Source organism: Vidua macroura, chromosome 26, assembly GCF_024509145.1.
Source record: "Vidua macroura isolate BioBank_ID:100142 chromosome 26, ASM2450914v1, whole genome shotgun sequence".
Lineage (NCBI taxonomy): Eukaryota > Metazoa > Chordata > Aves > Passeriformes > Viduidae > Vidua > Vidua macroura.
In genome coordinates, this window is record NC_071596.1 from 5608703 (window position 1) to 5635144 (window position 26442).

General features: G+C 52.7%; 1 protein-coding gene across 3 annotated transcripts; it reads right to left on the bottom strand.

Moving 5' to 3' along the window:
- Nucleotides 1-3110: 3110 nt before the first annotated feature.
- On the bottom strand, nt 3111-24156 carry HOMER3 (homer scaffold protein 3). Of its 3 annotated transcripts, XM_053999477.1 has the most exons (11): nt 23938-24156; nt 17042-17190; nt 15480-15636; nt 13781-13912; nt 12740-12847; nt 11297-11418; nt 9969-10125; nt 6774-6884; nt 6003-6083; nt 4248-5184; nt 4136-4206 (listed from the first exon to the last, which is right to left on the bottom strand). In XM_053999477.1, exons 2-10 carry the CDS (start codon nt 17053-17055, stop codon nt 4996-4998), a joined length of 1071 nt encoding a protein of 356 aa, XP_053855452.1. In that variant the 5' UTR covers nt 17056-17190; nt 23938-24156; the 3' UTR covers nt 4136-4206; nt 4248-4995. The 3 variants fall into 3 exon arrangements, with proteins under 3 accessions (XP_053855451.1, XP_053855450.1, XP_053855452.1); XM_053999476.1 differs by lacking the exons at nt 4136-4206; nt 4248-5184 and adding an exon at nt 3111-3435 and having other exon boundaries at nt 17042-17187; XM_053999475.1 differs by lacking the exons at nt 4136-4206; nt 4248-5184 and adding an exon at nt 3111-3435.
- Nucleotides 24157-26442: the final 2286 nt, after the last annotated feature.

A 26442-nucleotide genomic window follows, 5' to 3' on the forward strand; every position in this document is an offset into this window, starting at 1 on the left:
CAGGACCAAAATCCTCTGGAAATGTCTGGAATTGGGGCTCTGGAACAGGACCAAAATCCCCTGGAAATGTCTGGAATTGGGGCTCTGAAATGCAACCAAAATCCTCTGGAATTGGGGCTCTGAAATACAACCAAATTTCTCTGGAAATGTCTGGAATTGGGGCTCTGGAACAGGACCAAAATCCCCTGGAAATGGCTGGAACTGGGGATCTGGAACAGAACCAAAATTCCTTAGAAATGGGGCTCTGAAACACGACCAAAATCCTCTGGAATTGGGGCTCTGAAACAGGACCAAAATCCCCTGGAAATGTCTGGAATTGGGGCTCTGGAACAGGACCAAAATCCTCTGGAAATGTCTGGAATTGGGAATCTGGAACAGCCCAGGGAGGTTTCTCCTGGCTGGGGCCGGATCTGTGGGAATGGCTGGTGATAAATGGGATTTCATTAGCGAGGAAGGAGGGAAGGCTGCCGAGGAAAGGCCTCCCAGACCCATCCATCACGGCCTGGCAGGCCTGGGAAAAACCTTTTTTTTTTTTTTTTTTTCATTTCCAGCTGCTGAGCGCAGGACTGAGCTGATCCAAAAGGATTTCCAGATGGTTCTGGCACGCAGAAGAGTGGCTCCAGGGCAGGGAGGGACACAGGGAATGCCCGAGGCAGCCCCAGCGACAGCCCCAAACCCCGCCAGGGCTGGGGGAAAATCCCAAAAATACTCCAGAGCCCAGCCAAAACCTGCTGGGGGATTAACGAGGGGATTAACGAGGGGATTAACGAGGGGCTGGCCTTGCTCCTGCTGCTTTTGGGTCCCAGCAGGGCAGGAACTGAGCTGAGCAGCGAGACAGGTGAGACACAGAACCTGCCCAGGTGCCCCAGGATGGGCTCTGGCTTTTGGGAAGAGGCAAATCCTCGTGCAGGATCCTTTGCACATCCCCCAGGCCTCGGGTTGGGCTGGGATTGGGCGCAGATTCCTGACTCTGTGACTCACTGCGTGATTTACAGACCTCCCTGCATCACTTCAGACCTCCCTGCATCACTTCAGACCTCCCTGCATCACTTCTAAACCTGCTCACGCCGTTTTTAGACCTCTTGGCATGACTTTTAGACACCCTCACGTGGCTTTTAGATATCCTGACATAATTTTTAGACACCCTCACATGATTTTTAGACCACTTGGCATGACTTTTAGACACCCTCACATAATTTTTAGACACCCTCACATAATTTTTAGACACCCTCACATGATTTTTAGGCCTCTTTGCATCACTTTTAGACATCCTCACATGATTTTTAGATCTCTTTGCGTCGCTTTTAGACATCCTCACATGATTTTTAGATCTCTTTGCATTGCTTTTAGACATCCTCACATGATTTTTAGATCTCTTTGCATCGCTTTTAGACATCCTCACATGATTTTTAGACCACTTTACATCACTTTTAGACATCCTCACATGATTTTTTTAAACCTTCTCACATGACTTTTAGACCTCCTTGCACGATTTTAGACCTCCCCACATGATTTTTGGGCTTTTTCACGTGACTTTTAGACCTCCTTGAATGATTTTAAACCTCCTCACGTGACTTTCAGACCTCTTCACATGATTTTTAAACCTTCCCACATGATTTTTAGACCTCCCCACCCTCAGCCCAGCCTCCCAGAGGATCAGATCTCTGCTGCAGGCTGAGGTGGAGCCCTCAGGGGCTGCTCTGGGGGTACCAAACTCAGGAGGAACTGGCAGGAAAAGCAGATTTTGTGCAGCTGAGCAGGTCCTGGCGCCTCCAGCACGGAATTCCCTGGAGCTGGGGGAGCTCTGGGGGTGTTCCCCTGGCTGGGAATCCTGCTGGGATGAGCAGGAGCTCGCAGCTTTGGGAAAGGTGACTCAGGCAGGTGTGGCTGCCCCAGAGCAGGGAGAGAGGCGAGGCTGGAATTTAAGGATCCATCCCCAGCTCCACCTCAGCTTTTTCCCAGCTTTTATTTATTTTTTTTTTTTTTTCCCTAAATCCCACCCTCCTGCTTCCAGCCCAGTGACAGATTTGCAAAGCAAACACACCTTGCTGGGAGCTGATCTCTATTTCAAGGGGCTGCTGGAGGGGGGAAATACCCAGCAGTGGCATGGGCTGGGAAACAAATCCCCCCCCCCCAAAAAAAAATCTGCCCCCCCCCATTTCCTTCCTTCCACTCTTAAATTCCCTGGAACAAAAAGTTACCACAGCAGCTCCAGCCCCGGGCAGTTGTGAGAACACTTCATGCAGCAGAAATTGAAATAAAGTAAAAAGTAAGGGGGAAAAGGGGAAAAGGGAAAAAAAAAAAAAACCCAAACCCAGAGGAGAAGAGGTTTGGGAAAAACCCCAAACCTGGAGGAGAAGAGGTTTGGGGAAAAAAGACGGCGGCAAAAAGGACAAAAAAAAAAAAAAAAAACCCAAAAAAACCCCAAAAAACCCAAAAAAACCAAAACCCAAAGCACTCCCAAATCCATGAACACTGGTTTCAGGGTGGCAAAAAGGACAAAAAAAACCCCAAAGCACCCCCAAATCCATGGATGCTGCTCTGAGGACACAATTCCAGCTGTTCAGGGCCTCCCTCAGGCCTTGCTCAATTCCAAAGGCTGGACAACATCTGGGATAATTCCCAAACTTCTGAGGTAACTCCCGAACTTCTGAGATTAATCCCAAATTTCTGGAATAACTCCCAGATTTCTGGGGCACTCCCAAACTTCTGGGGTAACTCTCAAACTTTTGGGATTACTCCCAGATTTCTGGGATTAATCCCAAATTTCTGGTATAACTCCCAAATTTCTGGTATAACTCCCAAATTTCTGGGATTACTCCCACTCCCAAACTTCTGAGGTAACTCCCAGACTTCTGAGATTAATCCCAAATTTCTGGGGTAACTCCCACTCTCCCCCCAGGCCCCTCAGGCCACCTGTCCCAGCGTGTCCCCAACTCCTCCTGCTCTCCTTGAATGCAGCTGGGACCTGTCCCCGTCAGGACAAACCCCAGGGGCACCTCCCGATATAAAAGGGACCAAAAAAAGAAGCCAAAAAAACCCCCCAAAAACCCAAAAAAAACCCACAAAAAAAAAAAAACAAACAAAAAAAAACCCAAACCCAAGAGCGGCTGCGATTTGCTCCATTTAATTGCAATTAACCTCAGCCCCCCCGAGGCCGGCCCAGCAGCTCGGTGGCCCTGAGGGATGTCCCAGTTGCCAAATTCACCGTGCCCAGCCCAGTTTGCAGCAGCCGCCCGATCCCGCCCTGCTCGGCTCATCCCGGCCGGGAAAATTCAGCTTTTCCTGCGGGGGAAGCACACGGGCAGCTCCACCTCGGCTCCCCTGGGATGCTCCAGGGTCTGCATCCTGCTGGGAGCACCCAGGGCTGGGGAAGAGGAAGAGGAGGAACTCCTCCTTCCTCCCCAGCTGATCTGCAAAAGGCCAAGTGGTTTCCTAAAAAAAAAAAAAAACCAAAAAGCTACAGAAAAACAAATCAAAAAAAAAAATCCCCCGGCGAGGCTCGGCCCCTTCCCCGTAGAAAATGTAAAAACCTCGGGGGCACAGTGAGAGTGTGGCACCGGGGGTGGCACGGCCAGGGCAGGGCAGGGCAGGGCAGGGCAGGGCAGGGCAGGGCAGGGCAGGGCAGGCCTGGCTGGGGCTTCGGGTGCCCCAAGGAGAGGATTTGGGGGTTCAGGTGCTCCCTGGAGAGGGTTTGGGAGATCAGGTGCTCCATTGAGAAGATTTGGGGGTTCAGGTGCTCCATTGAGAAGAATCAGGGGTTCAGGTGCTCCCTGGAGAGGGTTCAGGGGTTCAGGTTCTCCCTGGAGAAGATTTGAGGACGTCAGGTGCTCCCTGGAGAGGATTTGGGGCTTCAGGTGCTCCCTGGAGAGGGTTCAGGTGTTCAAGTGCTCCTTGGAGAGGATTTGAGGACATCAGGTGCTCCTTGGAGAGGATTTGGGGCTTCAGGTGCTCCCTGGAGAGGGTTCAGGTGTTCAAGTGCTCCAAGGAGAGGGTTTGGGGCTTCGGGTGCCCCAAGGAGAGGATTTGGGGGTTCACGTGCTCTCTGGAGAAGATTTGGGAGCTCAGGTTCTCCCTGGAGAGGATTTGGGAGCTCAGGTGCTCCATGGAGAAGGTTCAGGGGTTCAGGTGCTCCCTGGAGAGGGTTCAGCAGCTCAACTCCTCTGTGCCCTGCTCTGGGGGCTCTCTGGGCAGCGAGTGGCCGGTCTGGTGTCCACTCTGTCCAGGCAGCTGCTGCTGGTGCCCACAGGAGCTCTCGGTGCCCACAGGAGCTCTGGGTGGTGCCCACGGGAGCTCTGGGTGGTGCCCAGGGGAGCTCTCAATGCCCACAGGAGCTCTGGGTGCCCACAGGAGCTCTCGGTGCCCACAGGAGCTCTGGGTGGTGCCCAGGGGAGCTCTCAATGCCCACAGGAGCTCTGGGTGCCCACAGGAGCTCTCGGTGCCCACAGGAGCTCTGGGTGGTGCCCACGGGAGCTCTGGGTGGTGCCCACGGGAGCTCTCAGTGCCCACAGGAGCTCTTGGTGCCCAGGGGAGCTCTGGGTGGTGCCCACGGGAGCTCTGGGTGGTGCCCATGGGAGCTCTCGGTGCCCACAGGAGCTCTCGGTGCCCAGGGGAGCTCTCGGTGCCCACAGGAGCTCTCGGTGCCCAGGGGAGCTCTGGGTGGTGTCCACAGGAGCTCTCAATGCCCACAGGAGCTCTCGGTGCCCAGGGGAGCTCTTGGTGGTGCCCACAGGAGCTCTCGGTGCCCACAGGAGCTCTCGGTGCCCACAGAAGCTCTCAGTGCCCACAGGAACTCTCGGTGGTGCCCACAGAAGCTCTGGGTGGTGCCCATGGGAGCTCTCGGTGCCCACAGAAGCTCTCAGTGGTGCCCACAGGAGCTCTCAGTGCCCACAGAAGCTCTCAGTGCCCACAGGAGCTCTCGGTGCCCACAGGAGCTCTCGGCGGTGCCCGGCCCCAGCCGAGGCTGCCCCCGCTCCGAGGGGGCTCTGCTGCTGCTCAGTTGCTCTCCACCAGCTTGGCCAGGCCCTGCCGGAGCTCGCTGAGCTCGAAGACCTTCACATCCATGACCTCGGCCACCTTGGTGACCTCGTGGTGCATCTTCTCCCTCTCGGCCAGGCTCTCTGCCAGGCTCTGCTCTGCCAGCTGCAGGCGCCGCTCCAGCTCTGCGTTCCGGGCCTCCAGCTCCTGTGGGCACAGCCGGGCTGCTCAGAGCCCCTCACCCCCGGCTGCCACCCCGGGGCCACCCCAGGGCCACCCCGCGTCCCCAGGGCTCCTTCCCGGAGCCGTGTCCCTGGCCTGAGTCACCGTGGGTGAGCTCTGTCCCCAGCCCTCGGCCCTGCCCGCGGGGTGAGGGGGGTGGCAGTGCAGCTGTGCCCACAGGGATTGACCCAGCCTGGTGGGATTGGCCCTGGAGCTGCTCTGGATCCTCCCCAGCCTGGTGGGATTGGCTCTGGATCCTCCCCAGCCTGGTGGGATTGGCCCTGGAGCTGCTCTGGATCCTCCCCAGCCTGGTGGGATTGGCCCTGGAGCTCCTCTGGATCCTCTCCAGCCTGGTGGGATTGGCTCTGGATCCTCTCCAGCCTGGTGGGATTGGCTCTGGATCCTCCCCAGCCTGGTGGGATTGGCTCTGGAGCTGCTCTGGATCCTCCCCAGGGTGGTGGGATTGGCCCTGGATCCTCCCCAGCCTGGTGGGATTGGCCCTGGAGCTCCTCTGGATCCTCCCCAGCCTGGTGGGATTGGCTCTGGATCGTCCCCAGGGTGGTGGGATTGGCCCTGGATCCTCCCCAGCCTGGTGGGATTGGCTCTGATTCCTCCCCAGCCTGGTGGGATTGGCTCTGGATCCTCCCCAGGGTGGTGGGATTGGCCCTGGATCCTCCCCAGGGTGGTGGGATTGGCTCTGATTCCTCCCCAGCCTGGTGGGATTGGCCCTGGAGGGGTGGCAGCTCCCTGCAGTGCCCGAGGCCCCGAGGAGCAGCGGGGTGTGCCAGAGGTGCCACCTTTACCTGCAGCTTCTGCAGCGTCTCCTCGCGCTCCCCCTCGGCCTCCCAGCGGCCGCACCTCTGGCTCTTCAGCATCTGGATCTCCTGGGCACAGGGAGAGGCCTTCAGGCTCCACAGCTGTGGTTTTCAAATCCTGCTGCTGGTGCCTTAACATTCCAGCTTTTCTACCTTTCATATCCCGTCCTGCTGGTGGTGCCTTCAGATTTCAATATTTCTATTTTTCAAATCCTGTGTTGTTGGTACCTTAAGATTTCAATATTCCTATTTTTCAAATCCTGTGTTGTTGGTGCCTTAAGATTTAATATTTCTATTTTTTAAATCCTGTCCTGCTGCTGGTACCTTAAGATTTCAATATTTTTATTTTTCAAATCCTGCACTGCTGTTGATGCCTTAAGATTTCAATATTCCTATTTTTCAAATCCTGTGTTGTTGGTACCTTAAGATTTAATATTTCTATTTTTCAAATCCTGTGTTGTTGGTGCCTTAAGATTTAATATTTCTATTTTTCAAATCCTGTGTTGTTGGTGCCTTAAGATTTCAATATTTCTATTTTTCAAATCCTGTCCTATTGATGCCTTAAGATTTCAATATTTCTATTTTCCAAATCCTGTCCTATTGATGCCTTAAGATTTCAATATTTCTATTTTTCAAATCCTGCACTGCTGTCGGCGCCTTGAGATCCCAGTTTCTGTGTTTTTCAAACCCTGCCGCCGTTTTGGTGCCTTAACATTTTGGCTTTTGCATTTCTCAGCTCCGTGCACGCTGCAGCCTCACCTCGTCTTTAGCCTTGAGCAGCAGCTCCAGCTCCTCCAGGGTCTGGCTCAGCTCCTCCTTGTTGTTCTCGCTGCAGGACTCGTGAGCCCCCTGCGCCTCCAGCTCTGCCACCTGCAAGGGGAGGCTCTGAGAGCTGCAGGGATTTCCTGCAGGAATTTTGGGAACCCACCTGGCTTCACAGCAGCTCCCCGTGGGGCTTGGAAGGAAAACAATTCCTTTTGTCTGGATCACGCCCAGAAACACTTTGTGGCTCCAAAAAAAAAAACAAAAAACCACTTTAGAGGCTCTGTCTGGGCTTTTTCTGGGAGTTCTGCGCTCCAGCACAGCAAGCACCTGAGCCCCCAGCCCGAAAATCCAGCTCCATTTGCACCTCTGGGCAGAGATCTCCAAAAAAAAAACCTCTGGAGCTGCTGCAGCTCAGCAGCTGAGCTGGAAGGGCTTGCCCAACTCCCCAGCCCTGGAAAATTCAGCTCGCTGCCTTGGATTATTCATGAGGAGGATTCATTTTTAAAAGGAATCCATTTTTGCTGGGGCTGCTCGGAGCTCTGCGAACAGCTCCAGGGACGAGGAGCTCTCCCAGACAGGGATCCTGCTCTTCCCAGGAGTGGGATCCTGCCCCTGGAGCTGCCAGGATCGGGGCGCTGGCCAGGATCCACCAAAATGCTCCAGTTTAGGGACAAGAATTGGGATTTTTCACTGAGTTACAGGTCCTCCTGTGAGCCTGCCAAGGCCCAGGGAATCCTGAGGGAATCCTGAGGGAGGGATGTTGGGAATCCTGAGGGGAATCCTGAGGGAATCCTGAGGAATCCTGAGGGAGGGATGTTGGGAATCTTGAGGGGAATCCTGAGGAAATCCTGAGGGGAATCCTGAGGGAATCCTGAGGGAATCCTGAGGGGAATCCTGAGGAAATCCTGAGGAAATCCTGAGGGAGGGATGTTTGGGAATCCTGGGGAAATCCTGAGGAATCCTGAGGGAGGGATATTGGGAATCCTGAGGGGAATCCTGAGGGAATCCTGAGGGGATCCTGAGGGATGGATGTTGGGAATCCTGAGGAATCCTGAGGGAATCCTGAGGGAATCCTGAGGGAATCCTGAGGAATCCTCAGGGAATCCTCAGGGAATCCTGAGGGAGGGGTGTTTGCAGCACACCACAGACAGCCATCAGTGCAAACAGCTGTTAATTGCTCTAAATCCCTGCTGGCTCTCAAATGAGCTCTCTCCAAGTGGAAATGGCTCCGTGCCTCCTTCCCCAGGGCTGCTGAGGCCTCTCCCAGCCAGACCCAGCTCCCCCAAAACCTTCCCCAGCTCTCCCAAAACCTTTCCCAGCTCCCCCAAAACCTCCCCCAGCCAGACCCAGCTGTCCTAAAACCTTCCCCAGCTCTTCCCAAACCTTCCCCAGCTCGCCCAAAACCTCTCCTAGCCAACCCCAGCTCTCCCAAAACCTTTCCCAGCTCTCCTAAAACTTCTCCCAGCCACCCTCAGTTCTCCCAAAACGTTTCTCAGCCACCCGCAGCTCTCCCCAAACCTTCCCCAGCTCTCCCAAAACCTTCCCCAGCTCTCCCCAAACCTTCCCCAGCTCTCCCAAAACCTTCCCCAGCTCTCCCAAAACCTCCCCCAGCCAGACCCAGCTCTCCCAAAACCTTCCCCAGCCCTCCCCAAACCTTCCCCAGCTCTCCCCAAACCTTCCCCAGCCCTCCCCAAACCTTCCCCAGCTCTCCCCAAACCTTCCCCAGCTCCCCCAAACCTTCCCCAGCCCTCCCAAAACCTTCCCCAGCTCCCCAGGGCTCTGCCCTCGCAGCAAAGCCACCGTGTGACCCCTGCCCAGACCCCAGAGCTGGGCTGTGACCCCCCAGCCCCTCTGGAGGTCAGAGATCCCCTTATTCCCCGGGAACAAGGGCTCCTTTGTGCTGCTCTCACCATGTAGCAGCTCGGATCCGAGCTCGCAGCAGCAGCCAGAGCCATCCCCACCCCTCCTGCCAGCCCAGACTGGGCCAAACTGGGCCAAACTGGGCCAAACTGGCCTCGGTCTTGCTGGAAGCTGGGAATTCCTTCCAGAAGAGCCCCAAGGGAAGCTGAAATCCTGTGAGTCCGCACTTTGCTTTCCTGGGGAGCTCCCCAGTCCCACGGCCTCATTTCCTGACACCATTTCCCAGCTCCCTGGATCTGCTGGGTTTGGTGGGAAAAGGGGCCAAGGGCAGCAGCAGGGCCGTGGTTTCCTCCTGAGAGGAACGAGGGATTTGTCTTTACAAACAAGCTCTGGGTCTGCTGGTGGGTAAAACCAGAGGGATAAAAGAAGCAATTCCTCTGACTGGTGAATAGAAAAAAAAGATAATTTGCTTTTACAAACAAACTGCAGGTTGGCTGATAAATGAAATTGGGTATAGAAAGATGAAAGAAACAATGGGGGAAAACCCTGAAGTCCATAAGAATTAAGAATAAAAAGGGGAGGGTTATACATTAGAGGGGAATCTTTGGTAATCAGGCATCCTGGGAAGTCTGAACCTCTCAAGTCCCTCACCCAGTGAGGAAAGAGAAGGGAAATCAATTCCACTGATTGGTGAATGGTAAAAAGATAATTTGCTTTTACAAACAAACTGCAGGTTGGCTGATAAATGAAATTGGGTATTGAAAGATGAAAGAAACAATGGGGGAAAACCCTGAAGTCTATAAGAATTAAGAATTAAAAGGGGAGAGTTATACATTAGAGGGGAATCTTTGGTAATCAGGCGTTCTGGGAAGTCTGAACCTCTCAAGTCCCTCACCCAGTGAGGAAAGAGAGAAGGGAAATCAATTCCACTGATTGGTGAATGGTAAAAAGATAATTTGCTTTTACAAACAAACTGCAGGTTGGCTGATAAATGAAATTGGATATAGAAAGATGAAAGAAACAATGGGGGAAAACCCTAAAGTCTATAAGAATTAATAATTAAAAGGGGAGAGTTATACATTAGAGGGGAATCTTTGGCATCAGGCGTTCTGGGAAGTCTGAACCTCTCAAGTCCCTCAGCCAGTGAGGAAAGAGAGAAGGGAAATCGGGATGAAAGAGGAGGCTGCATCCTCCAAAAACTGGAGAGACCCCAGGGCAGTGCCCCGTGGGCTCTCCTTTACTCGAGCGAAGCAGAGGCGCTCCTGCCTCCCGTTTGGACAGGCCGCTCTGGTGTTTGTGGGTGGATTTTCCCGACACTGCCGAGCTCACCCGCTGGCGCAGCGACTCCGTCTCCTCCTGGTACGCCGCCAGCTGCTTCTTCCACTGCTCCACGCTGGCGTTGGCCTCGTGCAGGGCGGCCACCAGCTTGTTGTTGTTGTCCTGGAGGCTGAAGAACTCGGCCTCCCACTGCACCTCGCTCACCGAGCTGGGGACAGGGCAGGGCAGGCTCAGGAGAGGGCTGCAGGCTTCTCCCCGTCCTGTCCCCAGGGTTTTTTTTTTTTTCTCCTCGGCTTCCCCAGTTTTAACTCTTCCCCTGGTTCTCAGTGCCCCCCCGTGCGCTTTATCCCGGGGTGACGTTGGGCTGTCGGGCCTGAAGCTGCGCAAACCACAAAGCTGAGGGAATCCTGAGGGGATCCTGAGGGAATCCTGAGGGGATCCTGAGGGAATCCTGAGGGAATCCTGAGGAAATCCTGAGGGGATCCTGAGGGGATCCTGAGGGAATCCTGAGGGAATCCTGAGGGAATCCTGAGGGGATCCTGAGGGAATCCTGAGGAATGGATGCTGGGAATCCTGAGGGAATCCTGAGGAATGGATGCTGGGAATCCTGATGGAATCCTGAGGGAATCCTGAGGAATGGATGCTGGGAATCCTGAGGGAATCCTGAGGGAATCCTGAGGGGATCCTGAGGAAATCCTGAGGAATGGATGCTGGGAATCCTGAGGGAATCCTGAGGGGATCCTGAGGGAATCCTGAGGGAATCCTGAGGGAATCCTGAGGGATGGATGTTTGGGAATCCTGAGGGATGGGTATTGGGAATCCCGAGGGAATCCTGAGGGAGGGATGGGGTTAATGGGGTGGGGGAGATCCGGGTACCCTAAAGGGGCTCTGCAGTGTGGGATTGTGAATCCGTTTCCAAAATCCACATTAGAGCAGAGTTTGCTTTGAAGAAAGCCCAGGCTCGGCAGAAGGCAGCAAAGGACTCTCTGCTTTTGATTTAAAAATACTCCCGAGTGTTCAGCCGGGAGCCTGACAGGAGCCATGGGGCAGAATCCAGCCCCAAAGCCTTTTGAAGAGACAAAGAGAGGAAGCAGCAGGGACTTGGCTGGAATCGCCTGGGGAATTAACACAAACAGCCCTGGGGCCAGCTGGAGAAGTGTGAACATCTCCTGGCATCACAAACGTGAGCAAATTTCCAAGCCGGAATCACTTCCAGCTGGGGAAAAGGGGAGTGAATCCCGTGGAGGCTCTGAGCAGCGGGCACTCGGGAGAATTAAAAGGGCAGAAGGGGTCAGAATTATTCGGGATGACAAAGCCGTGTCACCAAATCCTGCCAGAGGGGAGAGTTTTGGGGGGGGGGGGGGTCGGAGCAGCCTCACCCCTCGGAGAGCATCTTCTTCAGCCTCTCCTTCTCCGTGGTTATCTCCACATCAGCGCTCTGGCTGCGGAACAGTTTATCCTCCCCCGGCCCGTTGGAGCTGATGATGGGGCTGGGCAGAACCTGGGGGTGAAGGAGAGGGGTGGTCACCTCCAGCTGGGGGGGCCGGGTGGCACAGGGGGTCCCCTGTCCCCGTCACCCCCAGAATCTGCGGTGCCTCAGTGCCCAGGACTTCGGGCTTCTAGGCCAAAGCTCGGAATTCAACACAGGCTTTGGTCCGAGACTTTGGAAAAGGCTTCTAAATTTAAGTGCCAGAAGGGAGGATTTATAATTTGAAGCAGAGAAATGTGGATTTTTCATTTAAAGCAGAGAAATGTGGATTTGTCATTTAAAGCAGAGAAATGTGGATTTTTCATTTAAAGCAGAGAAATGTGGATTTCTAATTTAAAGCAGAGAAATGTGGGTTTATCATTTAAAGCAGAGAAATGTGGATTTCTAATTTAAAGCAGAGAAATGTGGGTTTATCATTTAAAGCAGAGGCACGTTAAGCTAAGCAGAGGGAAGCTGAGAGTTTTAGAGCACAGCACTCTTAAGTTTGTGCTAACGTGGTTAGCTAAGAAAGCTTGCACTGTAGTGTGAGTCTATAAAATGAAATATTTAAGGATTGGATCAAAAACATAAATATTTTTGTTAGCAGTGTTTTATTGGTTAATAAATCCTGAAAAGATCTTGTGACTCTGGGGCTCTTGTGACCCTCTGAGCTGTGGGTGAAGACATGAGCTGAGCTATGCAGAAGATAAGAAAAATGAATTGCATCATCTAAAGATAAAAGAAAGAAAAAGAAAAAGAAAAAGAAAAGATAAGAAAAATAAATTGCATCATCTAAAGATAAAAAAAAAGATAATGAAAAATAAAAGATAAGAAAAATAAATTGCATCATCTAAAGCAACTCAAAGGCCTCGCCTCTAACTCCTTCAGAATTCCTCAAATCCTCCCAGCAGGGCCCTGCGTGTCCCACTGGCAGAGGAGCAGCTGGAATGGGAACAGGCTCAGTTTTACCTGCAGCCTCAGAAGGGGAAGGGGGGAAAATAAATAAAAAATATTTGAAATTACAAAAAAACAAAACAAAACAAAACAAAACAAAAAAAAAAACAAACAAAAAAAAAAAAAAAAAAACAAAAACAAAAAAAAAAAAAACAAAAAAAAAACGAGCAAGCAAACAACAGCAAGAAAAAAACTTCCAAGCAGGAGGGGAAGGCCCACACCCCTGGTGGGGCTGTGAGATATGAAATGGGTTTGGCAAAGAGGGTGAACCTTCCCACTTAAGCACTAACGAACCAATTAATGAATTTGATGTGACCTCGGGGCCGCTGGTGTCACCAGAGCACCGCAGGGAGCGTTTTTTTTTTCCCCTTTTCCTCACCTTTTTTGTGCCAAGCATTACCTGGTGGGATGTGATGCTCAGGGCAGGGTTGGTGAGCTCGGTTTTATCCTGGGATTTCTCCCTGGCCAAGCGAGCTGCTTCCTTCACTTCCTGGAATTTCTCTGCAAACTGGAGGGGAAGGGAAAAAAAGTCACTGCGGGGCTGTGGGAGCAGCAGAGCTGATGCTCTGTCTGCAGCTTCATTTCAAACGCTTTTTAATTCCTCTCCAGCAGGAAAATTCAGGGGTTTCACTTTGAATTTGGCACTCAGGGCCGTGGGTTCATGCAACTTCATTTAAAATATTTTTTAATTCCTCTCCAACAGGAAAATTCAGGAATTTCAGTTTGAATTTGGCACTCAAGGCTGAGGGTTCATGCAGCTTCATTTAAAATGGATTTTAATTCCTCTCCAACAGGAAAATTCAGGGATTTCAGTTTGAATTTGGCGCTCTGGGCTGTGGGTTCACACAACTTCATTTAAAATATTTTTTAATTCCTCTCCAACATGAAAATTCAGGGGTTTCAGTTTGAATTTGGCACTCAGGGCCGTGGGTTCATGCAACTTCATTTAAAATATTTTTTAATTCCTCTCCAACAGGAAAATTCAGGAATTTCAGTTTGAATTTGGCACTCTGGGCTGTGAGTTCACACAGCTTCATTTAAAATGGATTTTAATTCCTCTCCAACAGGAAAATTCAGGGATTTCAGTTTGAATTTGGCACTCTGGGCTGTGGGTTCACACAGCTTCATTTAAAATGGATTTTAATTCCTCTCCAACAGGAAAATTCAGGGGTCTCAGTGTGAATTTGGCTCTCAGGCCGTGGCTGGGGGCAGAAGCAGGGCCTGCAGCCCCAGCTCCATTTGTGGTGCCCAAACCACTCCTGCAAGCCGAAGCTGCAAACGCGACTTTAGTCCTGAAGCTGCAATCGCCACCTCAAAGCTGCTTTTAGAGCTCTTTTTTTTTTTTCCCCAGCACTTCTGCACCTTGGGCTCCATCCCGGGCCGGCGGCAGCGGCCTCTCGGCGCGTGCCTGGGGATGCCCTGGGGCGTGTCCCGGGCTCACCTGGCTCAGGTGCTGCTCCGAGGCGAAGCCCAGCCCGTAGACGGTGTTGGCCCGGCTGTCGGCCCACTGCCCGAACTTCTGCGACGTCTTGGTGAAGGTCATGTTGGGGGTGATGGTGCTGTTGATGATGGCCTGGGCGCAGGGATCCGTCAGGGATCCGCCAGGGATCCGCCAGGGATCCACCAGGGGAGCAGGGATCCATCAGGGATCAGTCAGGGATCGGTCAGGGGAGCAGGGATCCACCAGGGATCCATCAGGGATCCGTCAGGGATCGGTCAGGGGAGCAGGGATCGGTCAGGGATCCGTCAGGGATCCGTCAGGGATCCACCAGGGGAGCAGGGATCCATCAGGGATCCATCAGGGATCGGTCAGGGATCAGTCAGGGATCGGTCAGGGATCCGTCAGGGGAGCAGGGATCCGTCAGGGATCCATCAGGGATCCACCAGGGATCCGTCCGGGATTGGTCAGGGATCCGTCAGGGATCAGACAGGGATCCGTCAGGGATCCATCAGGGAAGCAGGGATCAGTCAGGGGTCGGTCAGGGGAGCAGGGATCGGTCAGGGATCCATCAGGGATCCATCAGGGATCCATCAGGGAAGCAGGGATCCGTCAGGGATCGGTCAGGGGAGCAGGGATCGGTCAGGGATCGGTCAGGGATCGGTCAGGGATCGGTCAGGGGAGCAGGGATCAGTCAGGGATCCGTCAGGGAAGCAGGGATCAGTAAGGGATCGGTCAGGGGAGCAGGGATCGGTCAGGGATCAATCAGGGATCCGTCAGGGATCGGTCAGGGGTTGATCAGGGATCAGTCAGGGGAGCAGGGATCAATCAGGGATCGGTCAGGGATCGGTCAGGGATTGGTCAGGGAATCAATCGGGGAGTCAGGGATCGATCGGGGAGTTGGGGATTGATCAGGAATTGATCAGGGGGTCAGGGATTGATCAGGGAATCAAACAGGGAATTTATCAGAGAATCAATCAGGGAATTGATCAGGGAGTCAGGGGTTGATCAGGGATTGATCAGGGAATCAGTCGGGGAGTCAGGGATCGATCAGGGAGTCGGGGATTGATCAGGGAATCAAACAGGGAATCAATATCAATCAGGGAATCAATCAGGGAATCGGAGAAATTAAAGAGGGAACTGGGGAATCAATCAGAGAATCAGCTGCTTTTGTGTAGGAAAAGCTGCTTTTTTGTGGGGGGAAAAGCTGTATTTTGGGGAAAGCTGGGGTTTTTTGGGGAAAAGCTGCTTTTTTTAGGCACAGCTGGGTTTTTTTGGGGGGAAAAGCTGCTTTTTTTAGGCACAGCTGAGGTTTCTTGGAGGAAAAGCTGCTTTTTTTAGGCACAGCTGGGTTTTTTGGGGAAAGCTGAGGTTTTCTTGGGGGAAAAGCTGCTTTTTGAGGGGAAAAGCTGGGTTTTTTTTGGAGGAAAAGCTGCTTTTTTATGGGCACAACTGGGTTTCTTGGGGGGAAAAGCTGCTTTTTGAGGGGAACAGCTGGGTTTTTGGGGGAAAGCTGAGGTTTTTGGGGGGGAAAAGCTGCTTTTTTATGGGCACAGCTGAGGTTTTTTGGGGAAAGCTGGGTTTTTTTTGGGGAAAAGCTGCTTTTTTATGGGCACAGCTGGGGTTTTTTGGGGAAAGCTGGGTTTTTTTTGGGGAAAAGCTGCTTTTTGAGGGGAACAGCTGGGGTTTTTTGGTGCCCCACCTTGGTGCCCCCCACGCTGATGATCCTGTAGACGCTGCGCGTGGCATCGTAGAAGTAGGAGACGGTCAGGGCGTGCTTGCTGGCCGGGATCCAGTTCCTCTTGGTGGCAGGGTCGATCTGGAACACGTGGGCCCTGGTGCTGAAGATTGGCTGCTCCCTGCAGGGACAGCAAAACAGCAGGGGCTGGGCACGAAAGGAGCACGGAGCAGCTCGGGAAGCTCAGAAGAGGAAAAGAGCCGGGTTTATCCACACCTCTGGTGTTTACAGAATTCCAGAGGTGAGCGTGGCTTGGAGGATGGGATCCCCACCTCTGCAGCCTCACTGCTCCAAAGATCAATCCATCCTTCCTCTCCAGCCACAGAGAAATGTGGAAATATTCTATTTACTCACGGAATTGTGGGGGAACCCCGAGTCTTAATTATAGAAACATTACCAGAAGGTTAAAGAAGTTTTCATAAAACTTTAAAACTTCCAAAATGAACTATAAATTAACTATATTTATACATGGAATTGTGTGGGAACTCCGACTCTTAAATATAGAAACATTACCAGAAGGTTAAAGAACTTTTATGAAAACTTTAAAATTTCCAAAATTAACTATAAATGAACTGTATTTACACACGGAATTGTGTGGGAACTCTGACTCTTAAATACAGAAACATTATCAGAAGGCTGAAGAAGTTTTATGAAAACTTTAAAATTTCCAAAATGAACTAAAAATGAGCTATATTTATACATGGAATTGTGTGGGAACTCTGACTCTTAAATATAGAAACATTATCAGAAGGTTAAAGAAGTTTTAAGGGGCCAGGAATGCCCGAGCTGAGCAGGGCCAAGGTCAGAGATTTGGGACCAGGAATGTCCAAGCTGAGCAGGGTCAGGGTCAGAGATTTGGGACCAGGAATGTTTGAGCTGAGCAGGGCTGAACCCCTCAGGATCAGGGATTTGGGACCAGGAATGCCCAAGGAGCTGAGCAGGGCCAAGGTCAGGGATTTGGGACCAGGAATGTTTGAGCTGAGCAGGGCTGCAGCCCCCAGGGTCGGGATGTCCCCCGAGCATTCCAGGGGAAGGAAGGAATGTTTTAGGAATGTTTTCCATGACACAACTGCTCCAGGGCTCGGGGGTTCCTCTGGCTCTGACTAAACCCAAAGCCAGGGAAACCTGATGGAATTTGGCCCCGCTGGCAGCTGCAAGGCACAGGCACGATGCTGCTGTGTGGAGCTCCCCGAAATCCAGGCTCCTGGCGTTTCCTGCCCATTCCAGGGGCTCCCAGCTGCCCTGAGCAGCCTGTCCCATCAATCCTGGTGCACCTGGTGCTTTCCAGAGCCAGCCCCAGAACTCAGCAGGGAATATTTGATTTCCTTCCCCCCTGCCAGCCTGTTCCCAGGTGCCAGCCCTGGCTCAGATATCTCCTGACAGCACACCCCACACCCTCTCTGCCTGGAGTTCTGGAGCAAGATTTCAGCTTTCCCAGGCTCTGCCACACGGGAAAAATGGACATTTCTGCCCCTAAACCCCCAAATGCTGGGCTGGCTTTGGGAAGGACAAAGGCAGGACTTTACCGAGTTGTTGACATTTGTTAGTCAGGGCAGGAGGCTACAGGCCCGTGCAGTTTTTGGGGTGTCCCCTCCTCCAGCAGCTCCTCCTCAGGGGCCTCTCAGCTGCTCTGGGGCTCCTTCCCAGCGCTGCCTCCACAGGGATTCATTCCCTGCTGAAGGAAAAGTCCAGCTGTTATTCCCCACACCACCTGGCACCTTTAGGGGCTCCCTCTGCCCCCAGTATTCAGGGAGCTTCTCGTTTGCAGTGATTTCTCATCACTGAACGAGGATTTCCCCCCCTGTCCTGGGAGATAATTGGGTGAGCAACTGGAGCAAATCCCCCTGGCTGCTGGGAGAAGGCCACGGAGGAGCCTGCGAGGCTCCAGCACTTCCAGCCATGCCCACGTGATGCTGCTGCCTGATGGAAAACCCTCCTGGGAGAGCATTCCTTGGGCACAGCAGCTGTTCCTGGGCTCCTGTCCCTGCAGGATCCCTGTCCCCGTGTCCCTGTCCATCCAAGATCCCGTCCCCATGTCTCTGTCCCTCCAGGATCCCTGTCCCTGTGTCCCTGTCCATCCAGGATCTCTGTCCCCACGTCCCTGTCCCTCTGTGGGGTTGTATCCAGACCCCATACCCATGTCCCTGTCCCTCCAGGATCCCATCCCCGTGTCCCTGTCCCTCCGTGGGGCTGTATCCAGACCCCATCCCCATGTCCCTGTCCCTCCAGACCCCATCCCTGTGTCCCTGTCCCTCCAGGATCCCATTCCCATGTCCCTGTCCATCCAGACCCCATTCCCATGTCCCTGTCCCTCCAGGATCCTGTCCCTGTGTCCCTGTCCCTCCGTGGGGCTGTATCCAGACCCCATCCCTGTGTCCCTGTCCCTCCATGTCCCTCTCCAGCTCTCCTGGAGCCCCTTTAGGCTCTGGGAACAGCTCCAGGGTTTCTCTGGCACTTCCCTTCTCCAACCTTGGGCACTGCCAGGGATCCAGGGGCAGCCACAGCTGCTCTGGGAATTCCACCCCATTCCCTCCCAGGGCAGAACTTTCACCTCCAGTCTGAGGCAGCTCTGGCCAAGCAGACCCTCGGGCAGGTGAGGGCAGAGGGACAGGACTGGGGCACACCCAGGAGGTGACAGCCAGAGCTGCCCAAAACACCCCCAAGCTTTTCCAGGCAGCTCTGGGACTCCAGCTCCTGTTCCCCCTCCTGTTCCCCCTCCTGTTCCCCCTCCTGTTCCCCGTCCTGTTCCCCCTCCTGTCCCCTGAGCTGAACCCAGCAGGGTCCCTGAAACGCTGACACTCCTCAGTCCCCCAGCAGCATAAACAAACGTGTAAATAAATAAACAAACGTGTGAACAAACAAACAAATCAAAGCGCTCAGACCCCCCCCCCCCCCCGGGGCTGGCCATCGCAGATCATGAAGGAGAACCACAGCAAACAAGGAAAGGACAAAGATCTGGCCGCGTTCAGCGCCTGCCTGTGGCGCTGGAAGGGATCCAGGTCCGATCCCTGCCAGCAGCGCCCGCTCCCAGCACAGGGGGAAGGGCAGGATCCAAAATCCCGGGGCCCAGGGAGCTTGAGAATGGCTTGTCCCGGGTGGATATCCACCACGGGAAGGGACAGCCACCACAGGAAAGGGTTAAATGCTGGGGCTTTGCCACCTTCAGAGCTGGAATGTGATATCTGGGATCTCTGGTTTGTTATCTGTGATCTGGTACCTGTGATTTGGTATTTATCTGTGATCCCTGATTTGTTATTTGTTATCTGTGATTTGTAATCTGTGATTTGTTATCTGGGATCTCTGGTTTGTAATCTGTGATCTGTTATCTGTGATTTATTTATCTGTGATCCGTGATTTGTTATTTGTTATCTGTGATTTGTAATCTGTGATCTGTTATCTGTGATTTGTTATCTGTGATTTGGTATTTATCTGTGATCCATGATTTGTTATTTGTTATCTGTGATTTGTAATCTCTGATTTGTTATTTGTTATCTGTGATTTGTAATCTGTGATTTGTTATCTGTGATTTGTTATTTATTATCTGTGATTTGTGATTTTTTTTATCTGTTATCTCTGATCTGTGATTTGTTACCTGTGATTTGTGATTTGTTATTTGTTATTTCTGATCAGTTATCTCTGATCTGTTATCTGTGATTTGTTATCTCTGATCAGTTATCTCTGATCTGTTATCTATGATTTGTTACCTGTGATTTGTGATTTGTTATTTGTTATCTGTGATTTGTTATCTCTGATCTGTTATCTCTGATCTGTTATCTCTGATCTGTGCCCTCCATTCACGGTCTGGGCAGAGCAGCAATGCCCGAGCAGGGCGAGGAGAGCTGGGGACACGGTGACACACGGCCAGGGGCCAGGGGACAGCAGCCCTGTGCCAGGAGGGACAGATGGCACCGAGCAGGGCCAGCACCAGCCCCGGGCCGGGCCCGGAGGGGAGCAGCGGGCACAGGAGGTGCCAGGGGCTGGCGAGGGCCAGAGCCAGCCCTGCCACGGGTGCCACACGAGCTGTACCCAGTGCCAGCCCTGCCACGGGTGCCACACGAGCTGTACCCAGTGCCAGCCCTGCCACGGGTGCCACACAAGCTGTCCCCAGTGCCAGCCCTGCCACGGGTGCCACACGTGCTGTACCCAGTGCTAAATGCCACACGGGCTGTACCCAATGCCACAGGTGCCACACGGGCTGTACCCAGTGCCAGCCCTGCCATGGGTGCCACACGGGCTGTACCCAGTGCCAGCCCTGCCACGGGTGCCACACGGGCTGTACCCAGTGCCACGGGTGCCACACGTGCTGTCCTCGATGCCAGCCCTGCCACGGGTGCCACACGGGCTGTACCCAGTGCCACGGGTGCCACACGGGCTGTCCCCGATGCCACGGGTGCCACACGGGCTGTCCTCAGTGCCAAATGCCACACGGACTGTCCCCGATGCCACGGGTGCCACACATGCTGTCCTCGATGCCAGCCCTGCCACGGGTGCCACACGGGCTGTACCCAGTGCCACATCTCACACGGGCTGTCCTCAATGCCACGGGTCTCCCTCCCCTCCCTGAGGGAAAACCCCCAAAACCCCCCCCAGAACCCCCCAAAACCCCCCCAGAACCCCCCAAACCCCCCCGAACCCCCCGAACCCCCCGGCAGCTGCCCGGGCTGGGCTCAGGCAGAGCCCGGGAGGCAGAACTGGGGCACAGAGAGGGGCTGGGAGCCCAACCCTTCCTCCCCCTCCTCCTCCTCCTCCTCCTCCTCCAGGGCTGGCTGTCAGCTTCCCTTTTATCTCCCCTGAGCAGCCTCGGGAGCTGCTGTCTGTCTGTCTGTCTGCCTGTCTGTCTGTCTGTCTGTCTGGGGCTGATAAAAGTCAGCCCCAGCTCCTTCCCTCCTCCCAAATTCCGGCCCCTGCTGAGGCTCTGGGGGTGCAGGATGATCCCTGTCCTGTGCAGGGCCTGGAGCTGGGACTTGGTGATCCCTTTCCATCCAGGATATTCCATAACCCAGGATATTCCATAACCCAGGATATTCCATAACCCAGGATATTCCATGGTTCAATCCAGGATATTCCATAACCCAGGATATCCCACAATTCAACCCAGGATATTCCACAACCCAGGATATTCCATATCCCAGGATATCCCACAATTCAAGCCAGGATATTCCATAACCCAGGATATCCCACAATTCAATCCAGGATATTCCATAACTCAGGATATTCCACAACCCAGGATATTCCATATCCCAGGATATCCCACAACCTGGGATATCCCACAATTCAAGCCAGGATATTCCATAACCTGGGATATTCCACAATTCAATCCAGGATATTCCATAACTCAGGATATTCCATAACCCAGGATATCCCACAATTCCTCCCCAGGATGCTGAACTGCACAACTGCTTTGGGGCCAAATCCACCTTTGGGAAGATGGATTTAGGGCTCTGGGGCCAAAGTTTGGATTCCAAAGATGGATTTAGGGCTCTGTCAAAGATGGATTTTCCCCACCCCCAGGAAGGTTTCCAGTGCCCTTCACTCTCTCCCTGCTGTGACCTCGGGCAGGGGCAGCTCCAGGAATGGGATCCGGCTCCTTCCCCGATTCCCGGGAGATTCCCCGGCAGGAATGAGGAGCAGCTGCCTCCAGAGAAAGGATCAGCTCGGGGACAGCCACCAGCAAGGTCACACACACACACAGGGGCCCTTAAACCCGGGGGAATCGCTTTTCCTTGGAATTCCGGAGCCTCCTGGGTGTCCCTTTCCTGCTCTGGGACACAAAAGTTCCAGATAAACCCAGCAAAGCTCAGGAATTCTTTACACCTCCCAACAAAAAAAAAAAAAAAAGTGTCCAGCAATGAGAAAACGAGAATTAGAGAAAGGGAGATCCAGCTTTTCTCCAGCTCTCTGCATTTCCACACGGGAGCGCTTCCAGATCCCTGCTCAGGGAAAAAAAAAAATCCCCAAAAATAGTATTTTTGCCCTTTTTTTTTGCTGCTGTTTTCGCCCTGTCCTTGCCAGAGCTCCAGGAGCACGGCTCTGTGACAAGGACAGGGCCAGGGCCCCGTGGGGCAGAGGCAAGAGTGGCTGAATTAATTTGGGACAAACTCGTTCCTGCTCTAATTAGAAGCCAGTAAATTGCACCTCCCCGCGCTTCTGTTTGACAATCCATCAGCACCTCCCTGCATTTATAATTTACAGGATTTAAAATTTACAGGATTTATAATTTACAGCGTTTATTTATAATTTACAATGCCAGCAGAAATGTGAGGACGCGGCCGCCGAGGGCTCAGCTGGATGAAAACTTCACCCAGCTAAAATTCCCTAAAATTCAATTTCACTCGATCCACTCCCCCCAGGAGCGGGTGTTGTTTCCAGCTGTCCCCTTCAGCACCTAAATCCCGTGGATTTTAGAAGAAGCCACAGAGGATTCACCCAGGAAAAGCAGAATATCACAGCCAGAACAATTACCAGGCAGTCTAGAAAGGAGAGTCCCTGCTTTAAAAATAATTTATCTCCAATCAGCTCCCTGAACGTGCTTTTTAATCTCCTTTGTAGCCAGGGTCACGGAAAGGCTCCTGGAATTCCAGATTTAAGGAAATTCTGCTGGAATTCCAGAGTTAGTTAAAGAAATTCTGCTGGAATTCCAGATTTAAGGAAATTCTGCTGGAATTCCAGAGTTATTTAAAGAAGTTCTGCTGGAATTCAAGAGTTATTTAAGGAAAGTCTGCTGGAATTTCAGAGTTAGTCATGGAAATTCTGCTGGAATTCCAGAGTTATTTAATGAAATTTTTCTGGAATTCCAGAGTTAGTTAAGGAAATTCTGCTGGAATTCCAGAGTTAAGGAAAGTCTATTAGAATTCCAGATTTAAGGAAATTCTGCTGGAATTTCAGAGTTAAGGAAATTCTGCTGGAATTCCAGAGTCATGGAAATTCTGCTGGGATTCCAAAGTTATTTAATGAAATTTTTCTGGAATTCCAGAGTTATTTAAGGAATTTTTTTCTGGAATTCCAGCATCGTGGAAATCCTGCTGCTCAGTATCCCCGTGGGACCACCAAGGCCACCCTTTCACCTCAGGAGTGAAATGGAAATGAAGGAATTTTGGGCTGGGCGACGGTTTCTCCCCCAGTGAGAATTCCAGAGAATTCCAGCTGCATCCCAACATTTCCCACGGGGCTGGAAACGCCAGGAAGGAGCCCCAGGGAGAGCAGAGCGCAGGAGGAGCCCCTAATCCCGAGCTCTGGCTTTGTTAAACCTCTCCTGGGGTTTTTTTCCAGCGACTTTGCAGATGGCAGGGAAAGAGGGACACTGGGATTTCACCTGGGTCAGCACGTCCTCTGCCAGCCTCACATTTCTGCCACTGCTGATCCCTCACTTCTGCCTCATCGCTTCCTCTAGGCAGCCCAAAATGAATTTAAAAAAAAAAAAAAAAAAAAAAAAAAAAAAAAAAAAAAAAGGAAAAGGGGAAACTTAAAAAAAAAAAAAAAAAAAGGGGGTGAGAAAATAAAAAAAAAAAAAAAGGAGAGTTTTGAATAAAGAGGAAAACAGAAAATTAAAAAAAAAAAAAAGAAAATGGAAGATTTTATCAAGGAAAACAGAAAATTTTATAAAGAAAAACAGGAAAAAATTAAAAAGGAAAACAGGAAAAAATGAAAAAGGAAAACAGAAAAAAAATTAAAAAGGAAAATAGAAAAAAATTAAAAAGGAAAACAGAAAAATAATTTTTTTTAAAAAAGGAAAAAGGAATTGTTTTTTAAAGGAAAACGGTAAATTAAAAAAATAAAAAGGAAAAGGAGCCCCCAGGAATGTCATTTATTCCAAACCCCACGTTCGGAGGGAACGCTCTGCCAGCATTGCACAAGAAACTCCCAACCCCGCGTCCGCTCCCGAAAGCGGCGTGGCCGAGCCCCAGAACTGGGACATGACCCAAGCACCGGCCTCGGCTCCTGCTCCCAAAATCCCGCTGCCAAAATCCGCCGCCACCTCCCCGCAGCAAACTCCGCTCCTGGGAAGAGCCGAGGGGGTCGCGAACTGAAACCCCCGCGAGCTCCCAGCAGCTCCTTCCCCACAGGATCCATTTTCCCGAGCCACAAAGCCAAAGAAATCCTGAATTTTGAACTCCTGGGGAAGTTTGCGGGCACCAGTCCGGCCCCAGTGCTCCCAGTTTGGGCTCCGCACGCGCGCTCGGACCCCGGAGCCGCGGTCCTTTACAGAAGTTGCGGCCGCTCGCCATTCCCCGCTTCCCTACCCCAAAAATAAAAGGCGAGGCGAAACTTTCCAGCTCTCAACGCGAAAAAAAACCCCAAACCAAACAAACAACAACAACAAAAAAAATCCCCAAAGCCATTTAACCCTTTCATTCGTTCCTCCGCCGCCTCAGCGGTCGCGGACAACAAAAGCAGGGCAGGAACGGGAGCCCGCCGGTCTCACCCCATCCCCGCCGGTTCCGCCGCTCGCGATCCTCCCTCGCCGCCGCCTCCTCCTCCTCCTCCTCCTTCTCCCCTTCCTCTTTCTTTCTGTCCTTCTCCGGATCCGGATGCTCTTTAAATTTCCTCCGGAATTTCACTTTGAAGCGTTGCTGCTGCTGCTGCTGCTCCGCGGCTCCGGGAGCGGCACCGGGAGCGGCTCCGGCACCGGGAGAGGCTCCGGGAGCGGCACCGCGATCGGTACCGCGATCGGTACCAGCACCGGGAGTGGCCCCGGGAGTGGCACCAGCACCGGGAGAGGCTCCGGGAGCGGCCCCGGGAGTGGCACCGGGATCGGCACCGGCACCGGGAGCGGCTCCGGCACCGGGAGAGGCTCCGGGAGCGGCACCGGGATCGGTACCAGCACCGGGAGTGGCACCGGGATCGGCACCAGCACCGGGAGTGGCACCGGAGCGGCCCCGGGAGTGGCACCGGGATCGGCCCCGGGGCGCTCCGGCTGTGCCCCGCCGCTTCTCCGCCCGCTGCTCCCCGGCTCCCTCGTTCCCTTCCAGCCCGGAGGGAGCGGCTGGATGGAGCCGGTGCCTCTCCGAGCCTTTCCTCCCCCCGCACGAAGCGTTTCCCCCCGCGGGCAGCGCGTCCCGGGCGGCCCGAGCTCCTCGTTACCCGCTCCTGCCGCTCCCTGCCCGGTCCCTGCCGCTCCCGGCCCGGTCCCTGCCCTGTCCCTGCCCGTTCCCTGCCGTTCCCTGCCCGGTCCCTGCCGCTCCCGGCCCGGTCCCTGCCCGGTCCCTGCCGTTCCCTGCCCGGTCCCTGCCGCTCCTTACCCGCTCCCTCCCCGCTCCCGCCGCCCCATCCCGCTCACGTTTGGCCGCTTTTCTTCTCCCGACTTTATTGGCGGCGCCGGCAGCACCACCTGCCGGGACAGCGGGCCCGGTGCCACCCCCGGGGACAGCGGGCACAGGAGCTCGGTGCCACCCTCGGGGACAGGAGCCCGGTGCCACCCTCGGGGACAGCGGGGACAGGAGCGCGGTGCCACCCTCGGGGACAGGAGCGCGGTGCCACCCTCGGGGACAGGAGCCCGGTGCCACCCTCGGGGACAGCGGGGACAGGAGCTCTGACCCCTGGAATCTTCTGCACCACAAAAACCTCGAGTCCTTGGGGTTCTCTGTGCCCCCAAAACCCCTGTGCCCCCTAAACCCCCCTCAGCCCTGGAATGCAGAATTCCAGCCCGGCAGCACGAACAGGAGTGAGATAACACCAGTGATAACATGGGCGAGATAACACAGGTGTGATAACCCGGGTGTGATAACACAGGTGTGATAACACAGGTGTGGAGATAACACGGGTGTGATAACCAGGGTGAGATAACCCGAGTGTGACAGCACAGGTGTGGTAACACAGGTGTGGTAACCCTGGTATGATAACCCGGGTGAGATAACACAGGTGTGATAACCCAGGTGTGATAGCACAGGTGTGGAGATAACACGGGTGTGATAACCCAAATGTGATAGTATAGATGTGATAACCCGGGTGAGATAACACAGATGTGAAACACAGGTGTGATAACCCGGGTGTGATAACCTGAGTGTGATAACCCGGGTGTGATAGCACAGGTGTGATAACCCAAGTGAGATAACCCAGGTGTGATAACACAGGTGTGGAGATAACACGGGTGATCTGAATTTAGGATTTGAATTTAGGTTCTGAATTTAGGATTTACATTTAGGATTTGAATTTAGGATTTAAACATAGGATTTGAATTTAGGATTTGAACTTAGGATTTAAATTTAGGATTTAAATTTAGGATTTGAATTTAGGATTTGAACTTAGGATTTAAACTTAGGATTTGAACTTAGGATTTAAATTTAGGATTTAAATTTAGGATTTGAATTTAGGATTTGAACTTAGGATTTGAACTTAGGACTTACATTTAGGACTTGAATTTAGGATTTAAACTTAGGGTTTGAATTTAGGATCTAAACTTAGGACTTGAATTTAGGACTTGAATTTAAACCACTGAAATTTAAACCCCTGCAAGGATCCCCCATCTCTTCCTAGAGCAGAAAAATCTCCAATGAACACCAAGATCTGCCCCCGGCTGCTGCTTTTAAACCCAAAATTCATTTTTTTTTTTTTTTTTTCCCACACCCGCTCAAAATTCCCCTCCAGAAGGAGCCTGAGCCACTTTTCGGGAACGCTTCACAGAAATGAATCCTCCAGCACTAAAAATACCCCAAATTCACCTTCAGCTTTCTGTTTAAAGGAACTCATTAAAGGCTCGGGCGCCCCTGGGGCTGCTGCTCCCCTGCTCCACAGGAATTCCAATTATTCCTCGCTGCCCAGAGCTCTCCCACCCATTGCCCCCAATTTTTTTTCTCCTTTTCCCCTTTTTTTTAACCTCTCAAAATTATTTCCCCCACTTCTTTTTTTTTGTTTGTTTGGGTTTTTTTGTTTTGGTTTTATTTTGGTTTTTTTTGGGTGGTTTTTTTTGGTTTTTCCCACATTTCCCTCT